At 49.4% G+C, this 11908-nt stretch overlaps 2 protein-coding genes across 2 annotated transcripts; one reads left to right on the forward strand and one right to left on the reverse strand.

Annotated features, from left to right (window-relative positions):
- The first annotated feature begins 1261 nt into the window (after positions 1 to 1261).
- Positions 1262 to 10719, forward strand: taf5 (TAF5 RNA polymerase II, TATA box binding protein (TBP)-associated factor). Its single transcript, XM_076983312.1, has 11 exons — positions 1262 to 1702; positions 1995 to 2220; positions 2437 to 2752; positions 3157 to 3320; positions 3562 to 3697; positions 3910 to 4030; positions 4962 to 5091; positions 5352 to 5516; positions 5611 to 5788; positions 6027 to 6204; positions 10048 to 10719. The coding sequence occupies exons 1-11, from the start codon at positions 1282 to 1284 to the stop codon at positions 10263 to 10265; spliced, it is 2253 nt and encodes a 750-aa protein (XP_076839427.1). The 5' UTR covers positions 1262 to 1281; the 3' UTR covers positions 10266 to 10719.
- Positions 10715 to 11869, reverse strand: atp5md (ATP synthase membrane subunit k). Its single transcript, XM_076983314.1, has 4 exons — positions 11711 to 11869; positions 11374 to 11476; positions 10912 to 11012; positions 10715 to 10797 (listed from the first exon to the last, which is right to left on the reverse strand). The coding sequence occupies exons 2-3, from the start codon at positions 11458 to 11460 to the stop codon at positions 10923 to 10925; spliced, it is 177 nt and encodes a 58-aa protein (XP_076839429.1). The 5' UTR covers positions 11461 to 11476; positions 11711 to 11869; the 3' UTR covers positions 10715 to 10797; positions 10912 to 10922.
- Positions 11870 to 11908: the final 39 nt, after the last annotated feature.

The raw sequence follows: 11908 nt of genomic DNA on the forward strand, positions 1-11908 counted from the left end.
GCTCAAACATCTCTTGTGGAATGTATCATTTGAAGTAAGCATATGGAGTTAATGGTTCAGTGATGTTTGTGATAGGATCTTCCCAAGTAGACGCCACTGGCCACTGGACGTTGGACAGGTTAGCATAAGGATCACCTTCACAATATAAAACAATTTCTTCCTCATTTTCCTTCCCTGATCCTTCCTCATCATTTACTGTCTCAAGAACAACTTCTTGCCCCATCACTGGTACTTACTCATCTCCTGGAATCAATAATTAAAAGTAGCTATGTTCATACATTGTGTTATGGACAACAATGGGAGTGTTGGAGTACCTGTATTTAAGCTACGTTTACCTACTCTTGAGAGACTTGCACTCTCTGCATCTTCACCATCATCACTATCCAAACTTTCAATTTCTGATATATTTCCGCTGTCAATTAACATCATGTGCAGTGTACTTTGTGGAATAAATATTTTTATCTTATTTTACACTGTATTTAACAGATTATTTGTCTGTATACACTGCAATTGCAAAAGAAAAGTTTTAACAGCAGCACTAAAAAGCATGCTTGAATTATATACATTAAGACCCACTGTCCACTGTGATGGACAACAAGATTTTAAAAAATCCTGTGTTTAACTTTATGATTTTACAATTGATATTGAACATTTAATTTCACAAACTACCCCTTAAGTGTAAAATTAACTCATAACATTGAGGATAAAGTGTTCTAAATCGGATAAAAGTAGTTAAAATGAGCCCTTACTCTGCCTCTTTTGCTGGAGTGCTGCCATTGCTAACTTCAGTGTGGTTTTTTTGGCTCCTAAAGCAATGGACAGGGCTAATGTGTTATTTGATTGGTTGGTAAAGGTCTATTCTGACTGTTAACAGATTTTAATTGGTCTATTGTACAACAAATCATAAAAAAGAGAAGAAAACATGTGATGTCCATTGCAGTGGACGCAGGGTCTGAAAGGGTAAAAACACACACATACATAAGTGATCTTTGGCAGAATTCCTTGTGTAGTACTAGTCCTACTAGAACTACTAGTGCGATTGGAACGAGGCTTTAGTATCATCCTAATATCTTGTGTACTAACCATACAAAGTATTAATTAAAGATAGCATAAAGTAACTATATAAAGTATGTATGTGTAGTACACACTCGGACCGCGCAGTATGAACCTCTGCTTTCATTGGCTGAACACAGCCAATCAAAGAGCACGTATCTTACGTCGACCTTACGTACTTTCTTTCGGAATACGTCGTCACGTAGGTTGGTTTCCGCGCTTGTGAAAATGGCGGCGGTGCAGGACGGACCGACGGATCTCGAGAACGAGAAGGAAACAAAACCCGACATTGTGGGCGACGGGTCGGCGAGCGCGCCCGGGTTGGCCGGCGGGCCGCTCTCCACCTCGCCGGCCACGGCCCCTTCCACGGGAACGTCCAAACCCGAAGACCAGCAAACTTTACTGGCCGTGTTGCAGTTCCTCCGGAGGAACAACCTAACGGAGTCGGTGGAGATCCTGCGACGCGAGGCGGGACTGTCGGACGAGCCGGACGAGGCCAGGGGCGCCGAGGCCGGCGGGGGCGGACCGGGTGGACCGGGTGGGGGGCCGAACGCTGGAGCCGAGAGCGGAGACGCCAACTCGCTCCTCAGTCGCGTGTCCATCGTGACAGGAGCCTCCCAGAGCACCGCGGCGCCTGCGCCCTCGAAAGGTAGATGAGTTTAAAATAAAAGACCATTACAGCGTTTCATTACATTAATTAGCGTTTAATTACATTAATTAACGTTTAGTTACATTTCACTGAACGCCTCCGCCCTAAGCACGTCGGCTAGAGACAGGTAAGGGCTCCTTTAGGTGTGTTATTCCCAGTTATTTCCAACCCCATGATGCCCAAACACTGGAGCGCCATCATTCCCAGCTAGAAGGTCATCAAGAGATGATCCAGACCTGCTTGTCCACCTTCATCCGTCAGTGTCACCTTTTGTTTACTACATCAACTATAGGTGGAGAAGACCAGCCAGATGTCAGCGTTGTGCTGTCGGCGTACAGCCAGCAGGGGGATCCTTCCCTGTATCAGACGTACTACAGCGGCTTGAAGAAGTTCATCGAGTCGGTCCTGGACTGTCACAGGGCCGAGCTGTCGCAGGTGTTCTACCCACTCTTCGTTCACATGTACCTGGAGCTGGTCTACAACAACCACGAAAGTGAAGCGAAAGCTTTTTTCGAAAAGTAAGTTGGGCTGTGGATCTGAATCGAGTGTCAATCAGCAAAGTGTAAGCTAATAACACTGGCGTGAAGTGAGAAACGTTATCGCATGCGTCTTGTATTGTGGATAGACTCGCGCGGTGGCTTTTTAAAATGGCGAATTAACCCAAGCATTCACCTCTAATCCAATCGGGCGTAATCAGTGTTGTGAAACTGCCTCACCCTGCACCCCCCACCCAGGTTCAGCGGGGACCAGGAGTGCTACTACCAGGACGACCTGCGCGTGCTCTCTGGCATGACCAAGAAGGAGCACATGAAGGGCAACGAGACGCTGCTGGACTTCCGCACCAGCCGCTTCGTGCTGCGCATCTCGCGCGACTCCTACCAGCTGCTCAAGAGGCACCTGCAGGAGCGGCAGAACAACCAGATCTGGAACATCATCCAGGAGCACCTGTACATCGACATCTTCGACGGCATGCCCCGCAGCAAGAGCCAGATAGACAGCATGTCCGGCAGCCTGGCGGGGGAGGCGCGGCGGGACGCTAACAAGACCAAGGTGGGCGCGGGGGGGGGGGGGGGGGGGGGGGGGGGTTTCGTTTCACTGGTGCAGACAGGACGAGGAACCGGTCTGCCAGCAGTCTGTTTGAGTGGTCCACAAACCAGCCCTCAGGGACCACATGCTAGTCTCTGGGGGGGTGTATGGACCAGCCCGGGTTCTTTAGAAAGGTCTGAATATGACATGTTCTGTAAATGATGGTGTCTAGTAGATTTTCCACTGGGTGTTAAAGGGGAGTGGAGATGGCATTCTTCGTGTTTATTTTGTGTGTCAATCTTTCAGGACTCTCACTTTGTATAATTAAAACGGTGTAGGAACACAAACCTTTCATGTGCTTCTGAGGAGACCATCTCGAGTGTAACTGGCTTTGCGTGACACCAGTGTGTCTGCTGCTGTCGCTGCAGGTGTTCTACGGGCTGTTGAAGGAGCCCGAGATCGAGGTGCCCCTGGACGACGAGGACGAAGAGGCGGAGAATGAGGAGGGGAAGCCCAAGAAGAAGAAACCCAAGAAGGACAGTATGGGCTCCAAAAGTAAAAAGCAAGACCCCAACGCGCCTCAGCAGAACAGGTCGGCACCGAGCTCACACCTCACCCGCGCGGGCCGCACCGCGACGGCCCTTTGTTTAAACAAAAGAGCCATTTGTTGATGTGAACGCAGTTGGGTGGGGGGAAAATTAAAGCTTTTCATTTTCTAAAACTCATTCTCTTAGTTTTAGTTTTCATTCTGCGTGTATGGATGGATTAATAGGGGCATAAAGATTCCATCACCTTGCACCTGACATTTTTCGCTCATCTCCTTGGTCGTACAGGATTCCCCTTCCAGAACTGAAGGACTCGGATAAGCTGGATAAAATCATGTACATGAAAGAGACCACCAAGAGGCTCAGACTGGGCCCAGAGACCCTGCCCTCTATATGCTTCTATACGTTCCTCAACGCTTACCAGGTAGGGTTCAATTCGCCAAGCCGTCTGACTGTTTCTCAGTAGACTATTCCTATTGGAATAGACTCTAAAGACCCTCCACACATACATAAACACACATACACACTTTGTGGGTGATGCTTTTTCTTAAGATCGTAAAATGTCCTGGATGGAATTGCTACTTTGTAAAGCCTCCTGGTCCAAATCCTGGTCTGACCCTGTTGTGCACTCCTCAGGGCCTGACGGTGGTGGACTTCACAGATGACTCCAGCTTGATTGCGGGAGGCTTTGCTGATTCCACGGTGCGGGTGTGGAGCGTCACACCCAAGAAACTACGCAAAGTGAAATCTGCAGCAGGTCAGTTTGAGCAGGATCGCTCCGAACACAGAGTGGATCACCTTCCTGGTTTTAGTCACGTAAACACACCTGTTTGGAAGCAACAGTCTCTGTCAAATGTTGTTCGTCCCTTTAATGTTTCCCATACTTGCTGTCAGACTCCATATGGGTTCAACTGCTAATGTTTCTTAACAGTCTGTGCATAGGTCTCCACAAGTTAAAGCACCTTAATAACAGCTGTGACCGCCTCGGGTGTTCTCAGGAAAGATGCCGCGAGCTTGGTGCACTTTTCTGTTGGACGTTTCTTCCATTCTTCTTGGCAGAAATGCCCCAGCTCAGCCAGGTTGTATGGGTACTGTCAGGGCAGGGTCCGGTCTCTCCAGGTGTGCTCTGTTGGGTTCAGATCCACAGTATGACCGGGTCGCTCCGGGTGTTCTCCCGAAACCTCCAGTTTTCTTGGTGGTTTGCTTCAGGTTGTTGGTTTGCTGAAGTGTAAATTTTTAACCCCAAAATTCCTAGGCTCTGGAAAAAAAAAACTTTTTTTCTTCTACCATCTTTCCGTCTGCCCTACCCTGTGAGACCTTACAAAGACATGTGTGTACCTTCCTCAGTTATGTCCAGTCAGTTCGATCAGGCAGAGGTGGACGCCAGTGAAGATGTAGAATCATTTCAAAGAGCAGTCTCGACATCTCAACCTTCATTTGATATAAAATAATTAAAGCGTTGAAGTAAATCCGGCTCAAAACTATCAAAGGGAAAACCTATTACAATACAAGGCCATAATGAATTTGAACTAGACTGGGCAGAAATTAGTGTATCGATACCTAAAGACTTTTTGGTGGTACATTTAGGCGAAAATTTTCTGTCCGTCATCGGCTAAAAACCATTTTGTATCATCTTACTGCTGCTCTGTCTCCATGTCCGTCAACTGCACCTGTGCTGCTCATTCCAGACCTCAGTCTGATAGACAAGGAGTCCGACGACGTGCTGGAAAGGATCATGGACGAGAAGACGGCCAGCGAGTCCAAGATCATGTACGGCCACAGCGGGCCGGTGTTCGGCATCAGCTTCAGCCCAGACAGGTTAGAGCCACCCGTCTGATAGGCCTGCATGGACCTGCAGACCGTTTCACACGCAGCTCTCTGTAGACACGGCAGGTTTCGCATTTACATGAAGACAGACCCCAACGTTCCTCAATATATTCATATGGTTGTATGAATGTAATGTCGCTGCCTTCTTCCAATACTGCCCTGTGCAGCATGCGTTTAGAAATCAGTCTTTTGGTGTGGCGCAGACCACACTGAGGTAGTAGCTTTACTGTGGCTTCACCATGATCCCACAGGAACTACCTGCTGTCCAGCTCTGAGGACGGCACGGTCAGGCTGTGGAGTCTGCAGACGTTCACCTGCCTGGTCGCGTACAAGGGTCACAACTACCCGGTGTGGGACACTCACTTCTCCCCGTACGGATATTACTTCGTGTCCGGAGGGCACGACCGAGTGGCACGGTAAGCCGAGGTCTGTGAAATCTGCTTTTTCCGTGAGTTTCACGTCTATTGATTTCTTTAATTTGTACTTTGTCGTTTGTCGATTTCCACGTAGCCTGTGGGCTACGGACCACTACCAGCCCCTGCGCATGTTCGCCGGCCACCTGGCCGACATCACCTGCACCCGCTTCCACCCCAACTCCAACTATGTGGCCACAGGCTCGGCCGACCGCACCGTCCGTCTCTGGGACGTCCTGAACGGCCAGTGCACCCGCATCTTCACCGGCCACAAGGTAAGTCTTCTGAGAGACGCCCCCTTCAAATCAATTTTATTACATGTTGCTAAACAGAAGGAAATATGTATTTGTATGCATAATAGTATATATAATTATTTCTGAGGTGTCCTGTAGTAAAATTTGTACTATAGAAATGTCCTGATATGTTTTTCTCTGACTTGCAAACCAAATATAATAAACCAAATACGTGAAACAAAATGTGAAGCAACACACACCTTCGTCTCCCTCCCCCCAGGGACCTGTCCACTCCCTGGCATTCTCACCCAACGGGAAGTACCTGGCGTCCGGCTCAACAGACGGCAGAGTTCTTCTCTGGGACATTGGCCATGGAATCATGATCGGAGAGTTGAAAGGTCACACAGACACGGTCTACGCCCTAAAGTTCAGCCGAGACGGCGAGATCCTGGCGTCAGGTACACGTGCGCCGTACGTCACGGTGTTGTGATGCGTCTTGGCTGGCAAACCGGGGCAGTCAACAACTGAAAGCTGCTGGGAGCTCTCATTGGCTCGCCATCATAACTCCTCCTCCTCCTCACCCTTTTACCACTTGCCATCATAACTCCTCCTCCTCGCCCTTCTACCACTCGCCATCATAACTCCTCCTCCTCGCCCTTCTACCACTCGCCATCATAACTCCTCCTCCTCCTCCCCCTTCTACCACTCGCCATCATAACTCCTCCTCCTCCTCACCCTTCTACCACTCGCCATCATAACTCCTCCTCCTCCTCGCCCTTCTACCACTCGCCATCATAACTCCTCCTCCTCCTCCCCCTTTTACCACTCGCCATCATAACTCCTCCTCCTCCTCGCCCTTCTACCACTCGCCATCATAACTCCTCCTCCTCCTCGCCCTTCTACCACTCGCCATCATAACTCCTTCTCCTCCTCGCCCTTCTACCACTCGCCATCATAACTCCTCCTCCTCCTCCCCCTTTTACCACTCGCCATCATAACTCCTCCTCCTCCTCGCCCTTCTACCACTCGCCATCATAACTCCTTCTCCTCCTCGCCCTTCTACCACTCGCCATCATAACTCCTCCTCCTCGCCCTTCTACCACTCGCCATCATAACTCCTCCTCCTCGCCCTTCTACCACTCGCCATCATAACTCCTCCTCCTCCTCGCCCTTCTACCACTCGCCATCATAACTCCTCCTCCTCCTCGCCCTTCTACCACTCGCCATCATAACTCCTCCTCCTCCTCGCCCTTCTACCACTCGCCATCATAACTCCTCCTCCTCGCCCTTCTACCACTCGCCATCATAACCCCTCCTCCTCGCCCTTCTACCACTCGCCATCATAACTCCTCCTCCTCGCCCTTCTACCACTCGCCATCATAACTCCTCCTCCTCCTCCTCGCCCTTCTACCACTCGCCATCATAACTCCTCCTCCTCGCCCTTCTACCACTCGCCATCATAACTTCTCCTCCTCCTCCTCGCCCTTCTACCACTCGCCATCATAACTCCTCCTCCTCCTCGCCCTTCTACCACTCGCCATCATAACTCCTTCTCCTCCTCGCCCTTCTACCACTCGCCATCATAACTCCTCCTCCTCGCCCTTTTACCACTCGCCATCATAACTCCTCCTCCTCCTCGCCCTTCTACCACTCGCCATCATAACTCCTCCTCCTCCTCGCCCTTCTACCACTAGGGCTGCACCTAACGATTATTTTCTTGCCGATTAATCTAACGATTATTTTTTCGATGAATCGATTAATTGAATAGTTGTGATTTACCTACAATTATAAAAAAGAGAAATCCTCAAGACGAAACCGTGTCTGCATTGACAGGCTATAATGTTAGTTTAATCTATTCTCTTACCGCTACCCGGCCATTAAAGTAGACAGAAAAATATAAAATGACCGAATAACAATCTTGCATAACTATAGTATGTTACCATAACAGCAACAGTGCAGAAATTACGTTTTAACACGTGCCGATATAGAGAGTTAGCAAAACAACTTGTAGTGAATACTACAATGTATGAATGTGAATGTGCTAATTTACGATTACCTAAAAACAGAACGTACGGTGGTGTTTCGCTGCTATCTTGATGAAGTGCTCCGGGATGCTTGCGCTTCAGGTGTTCGTGCATAGCAGTCGTGCTGCTGTGATAAGCCATCTCAATTTTGCAAAGCTTACATAGCACCACGTTGTTCGGTCTCTGTCCAAAATAGTCCCAAACTTTAGATGCTCGTGTGCGAGTTTTTGTAGCCGCTGCATGCTCCCCAGAGAAAGCCATGGTTTTAGTGGGCGTGGCCATCTTTGTGGCGTCGACGCACGTTTTTGCAAATCGACATGTTTTTGTAGTCGATTACGTCGATAACGTCGACGCGTCACCCCACCACTATCTACCACTCGCCATCATAACTCCTCCTCGCCCTTTTACCACTCGCCATCATAACTCCTCCTCCTCCTCGCCCTTCTACCACTCGCCATCATAACTCCTCCTCCTCCTCGCCCTTCTACCACTCGCCATCATAACTCCTCCTCCTCCTCCTCGCCCTTCTACCACTCGCCATCATAACTCCTCCTCCTCGCCCTTTTACCACTCGCCATCATAACTCCTCCTCCTCCTCGCCCTTCTACCACTCGCCATCATAACTCCTCCTCCTCCTCGCCCTTCTACCACTCGCCATCATAACTCCTCCTCCTCCTCGCCCTTCTACCACTCGCCATCATAACTCCTCCTCGCCCTTTTACCACTCGCCATCATAACTCCTCCTCCTCCTCGCCCTTCTACCACTCGCCATCATAACTCCTCCTCCTCCTCGCCCTTCTACCACTCGCCATCATAACTCCTCCTCCTCCTCGCCCTTCTACCACTCGCCATCATAACTCCTCCTCCTCCTCCTCGCCCTTCTACCACTCGCCATCATAACTCCTCCTCGCCCTTCTACCACTCGCCATCATAACTCCTCCTCCTCGCCCTTCTACCACTCGCCATCATAACTCCTCCTCCTCCTCCTCGCCCTTCTACCACTCGCCATCATAACTCCTCCTCCTCTTCGCCCTTCTACCACTCGCCATCATAACTCCTCCTCCTCTTCGCCCTTCTACCACTCGCCATCATAACTCCTCCTCCTCCTCGCCCTTCTACCACTCGCCATCATAACTCCTCCTCCTCCTCGCCCTTCTACCACTCGCCATCATAACTCCTCCTCCTCCTCCTCCTCGCCCTTCTACCACTCGCCATCATAACTCCTCCTCCTCCTCCTCCTCGCCCTTCTACCACTCGCCATCATAACTCCTCCTCCTCCTCCCCCTTTTACCACTCGCCATCATAACTCCTCCTCCTCGCCCTTCTACCACTCGCCATCATAACTTCTCCTCCTCCTCGCCCTTCTACCACTCGCCATCATAACTCCTCCTCCTCGCCCTTCTACCACTCGCCATCATAACTTCTCCTCCTCCTCGCCCTTCTACCACTCGCCATCATAACTTCTCCTCCTCCTCGCCCTTCTACCACTCGCCATCATAACTCCTCCTCCTCCTCGCCCTTCTACCACTCGCCATCATAACTTCTCCTCCTCGCCCTTCTACCACTCGCCATCATAACTTCTCCTCCTCCTCGCCCTTCTACCACTCGCCATCATAACTTCTCCTCCTCGCCCTTCTACCACTCGCCATCATAACTCCTCCTCCTCGCCCTTCTACCACTCGCCATCATAACTCCTCCTCCTCGCCCTTTTACCACTCGCCATCATAACTCCTCCTCCTCGCCCTTCTACCACTCGCCATCATAACTTCTCCTCCTCCTCGCCCTTCTACCACTCGCCATCATAACTCCTCCTCCTCGCCCTTCTACCACTCGCCATCATAACTCCTCCTCCTCGCCCTTCTACCACTCGCCATCATAACTCCTCCTCCTCGCCCTTCTACCACTCGCCATCATAACTCCTCCTCCTCGCCCTTCTACCACTCGCCATCATAACTCCTCCTCGCCCTTCTACCACTCGCCATCATAAATCCTCCTCCTCGCCCTTCTACCACTCGCCATCATAACTCCTCCTCCTCGCCCTTTTACCGCTCGCCATCATAACTCCTCCTCCTCGCCCTTCTACCACTCACCACAGTGGCTTTGGCACGTTAGTGAACGAAAACAAAAACCTGATAAAGAGTTTGATAACTGAGGAAGCCCTAAATAATTCTGGGTTAATGTAAAATGGCTCAGTTAGTTTTTCCTTTCTCGTGTCATGGAGTGTGTTCATGGCAACAAAACTGTTTCAAATGTCGATTGTCATCCACCCCATCCCAGGCTCCATGGACAACACCGTGCGCTTATGGGACGCCATCAGGGCCTTCGACGACGTGGAAACGGACGACTTCACGGCCACCACGGGCCACGTCCATCTGCCCGATAACTCGCAGGAGCTGCTGCTGGGAACGTACCTCACCAAGTCCGCCCCCGTCATTCACGTCCACTTCACCAGACGCAACCTGCTTCTGGCGGCCGGCGCGTATAACCCGCAGTGACCTCACCTGTAGCAGTGCGGTTCAGTGGTACAGACCACTCCATCCCAGTAATGCAGCCTGCATATGACTTACCAATCACATCTGTTTCGCTCAACCGCACCTCTTAACTTCATAACGGGACGTTCAAATGAGACTTTGTGAATTTTATTGTACATCACGTGTATTTCCATTAGTGAGACTTTTCCTCTGAGCCCATAACAGACATTGAGTTAGTTAACAGTGGTCATGCACTTCAACCTCCAAATAACTATTCTGAAGACTGCCCCCATTGCAAGGACTCTAGTAGTAGCTGTACATATGCAAGTGTGAACATCAGTCCTTAACCTGGAAGTACTTTGTATTTGTTTACACATCACTGCCACCCACTGCTTGAGTTTGTGCCCTAGCCTAGCAATCTGTACAGTCTTTTATAATGGTGCCGAATGTGTAAATAAAACATGTTTTCTAAATGGGAGTTCAACAACTTTTATTTTTACAACATGGGACCAACGAGAAGACCAATCTTCACCCTACATGGTAAAATCAAACAACCCTGCAAGAGAGTGAGAGGAGAATTACGCTCCAACTGTCACTATTCAACTTAACATGTGACAGTATAATGGACAAAACCACTTTACCAATTTCAACAATGGCTGCAAATTCTTACCTTGCTATAAATTAGCTTGCAGTCACAGCCTTCTGTTTCTTGGGCTTTAACTTGAAGAAGAGGAATATGGCAGCGAGGCTGGCATACGTGGCTAGCACACACTAAAGGTGGGGTAACGATACCTTTTATTACATTAGATCCATTTCAAACTATACAGAAAAACAAGTGCATGCTCCAAATAAAACAGTAAGAGAACTACTGCCTCTTAATTCATGACTGCAAAAGTCAACGTTGTCTATGAAATAATCTTTATTTTTGAAAACGTTTTAAAGGGTCATTTATTGTACCAAAAAGTGTCATGAGCCCATGATCATTTGGTTAACACGGATGCTTTTCACGAGGTATTTTCTTTTACCAGTCTTTCCAGGGTCTGGAGTGTATTTAAATTTCAGACCTGCAGACTAGCACGAGATTTTGGGAAACCAGGCAATGATTTATAATAATTTTAAGTCCACGACGTACATTTCTCCTTCCTACGATGGTGTAGGCATTGAAGTACTTGGCGATGCCCGTGAACTGGTGGTGGGTGCCCGCGTCGTGTCCGCCCATGTCTGAAGATGATCTCCTGCAAACACAGATTCAACATCACCTGTATTTCACCTGTGAGGGTTCACACCAGTCAGCAGGTCACACAACCCTCTCACACACACACAACCCACATTTCTGTGCGGTTAGCTTAGCATGAGGTGACCTACGCCGGGCGCGGAGAAGGACGTTTATAACGGGCAAAACCAACAGGACCTCAACATATCAGAAAACAAACATAGATGAAGTTCACCCGACTGATGTGGTTTCTCACCTGGGTCACTAGTTGATCTTAGTCCTTTCTTCTAGCGCACTTGTGCCCTTCAACTCGAGATGAAGCGAAGAGAGCGACGGCTCAACCGGAAGTCCCGCCTACTTTAACGACTACTCGCGTATACGACGCTGTTTGGTCCAGACGGGAATCGATATAGCCAACCAAGATTTAATTGGTTGATTTAAGCGTCAATAAACA

The sequence above is a fragment of the Brachyhypopomus gauderio genome, chromosome 20 (assembly GCF_052324685.1).
Source record: "Brachyhypopomus gauderio isolate BG-103 chromosome 20, BGAUD_0.2, whole genome shotgun sequence".
In the NCBI taxonomy this organism is placed as follows: Eukaryota; Metazoa; Chordata; class Actinopteri; order Gymnotiformes; family Hypopomidae; genus Brachyhypopomus; species Brachyhypopomus gauderio.

What these genes read in the sequence shown, in the direction of transcription:
- atp5md (XM_076983314.1), bottom strand. Translation starts at nt 11,460, where the DNA reads ATGGGCGGACACGACGCGGGCACCCACCACCAGTTCACGGGCATCGCC. An exon ending in CCATCGTAGGAAGGAGAAAT is followed by an intron (nt 11,013 to 11,373) that starts GTACGTCGTGGA and finishes CCCCACCTTTAG; the next exon opens with TGTGTGCTAGCCACGTATGC.
- taf5 (XM_076983312.1), top strand. Translation starts at nt 1,282, where the DNA reads ATGGCGGCGGTGCAGGACGGACCGACGGATCTCGAGAACGAGAAGGAA. An exon ending in ATCAGCTTCAGCCCAGACAG is followed by an intron (nt 5,092 to 5,351) that starts GTTAGAGCCACC and finishes ATGATCCCACAG; the next exon opens with GAACTACCTGCTGTCCAGCT. An exon ending in GCATCTTCACCGGCCACAAG is followed by an intron (nt 5,789 to 6,026) that starts GTAAGTCTTCTG and finishes CCCTCCCCCCAG; the next exon opens with GGACCTGTCCACTCCCTGGC.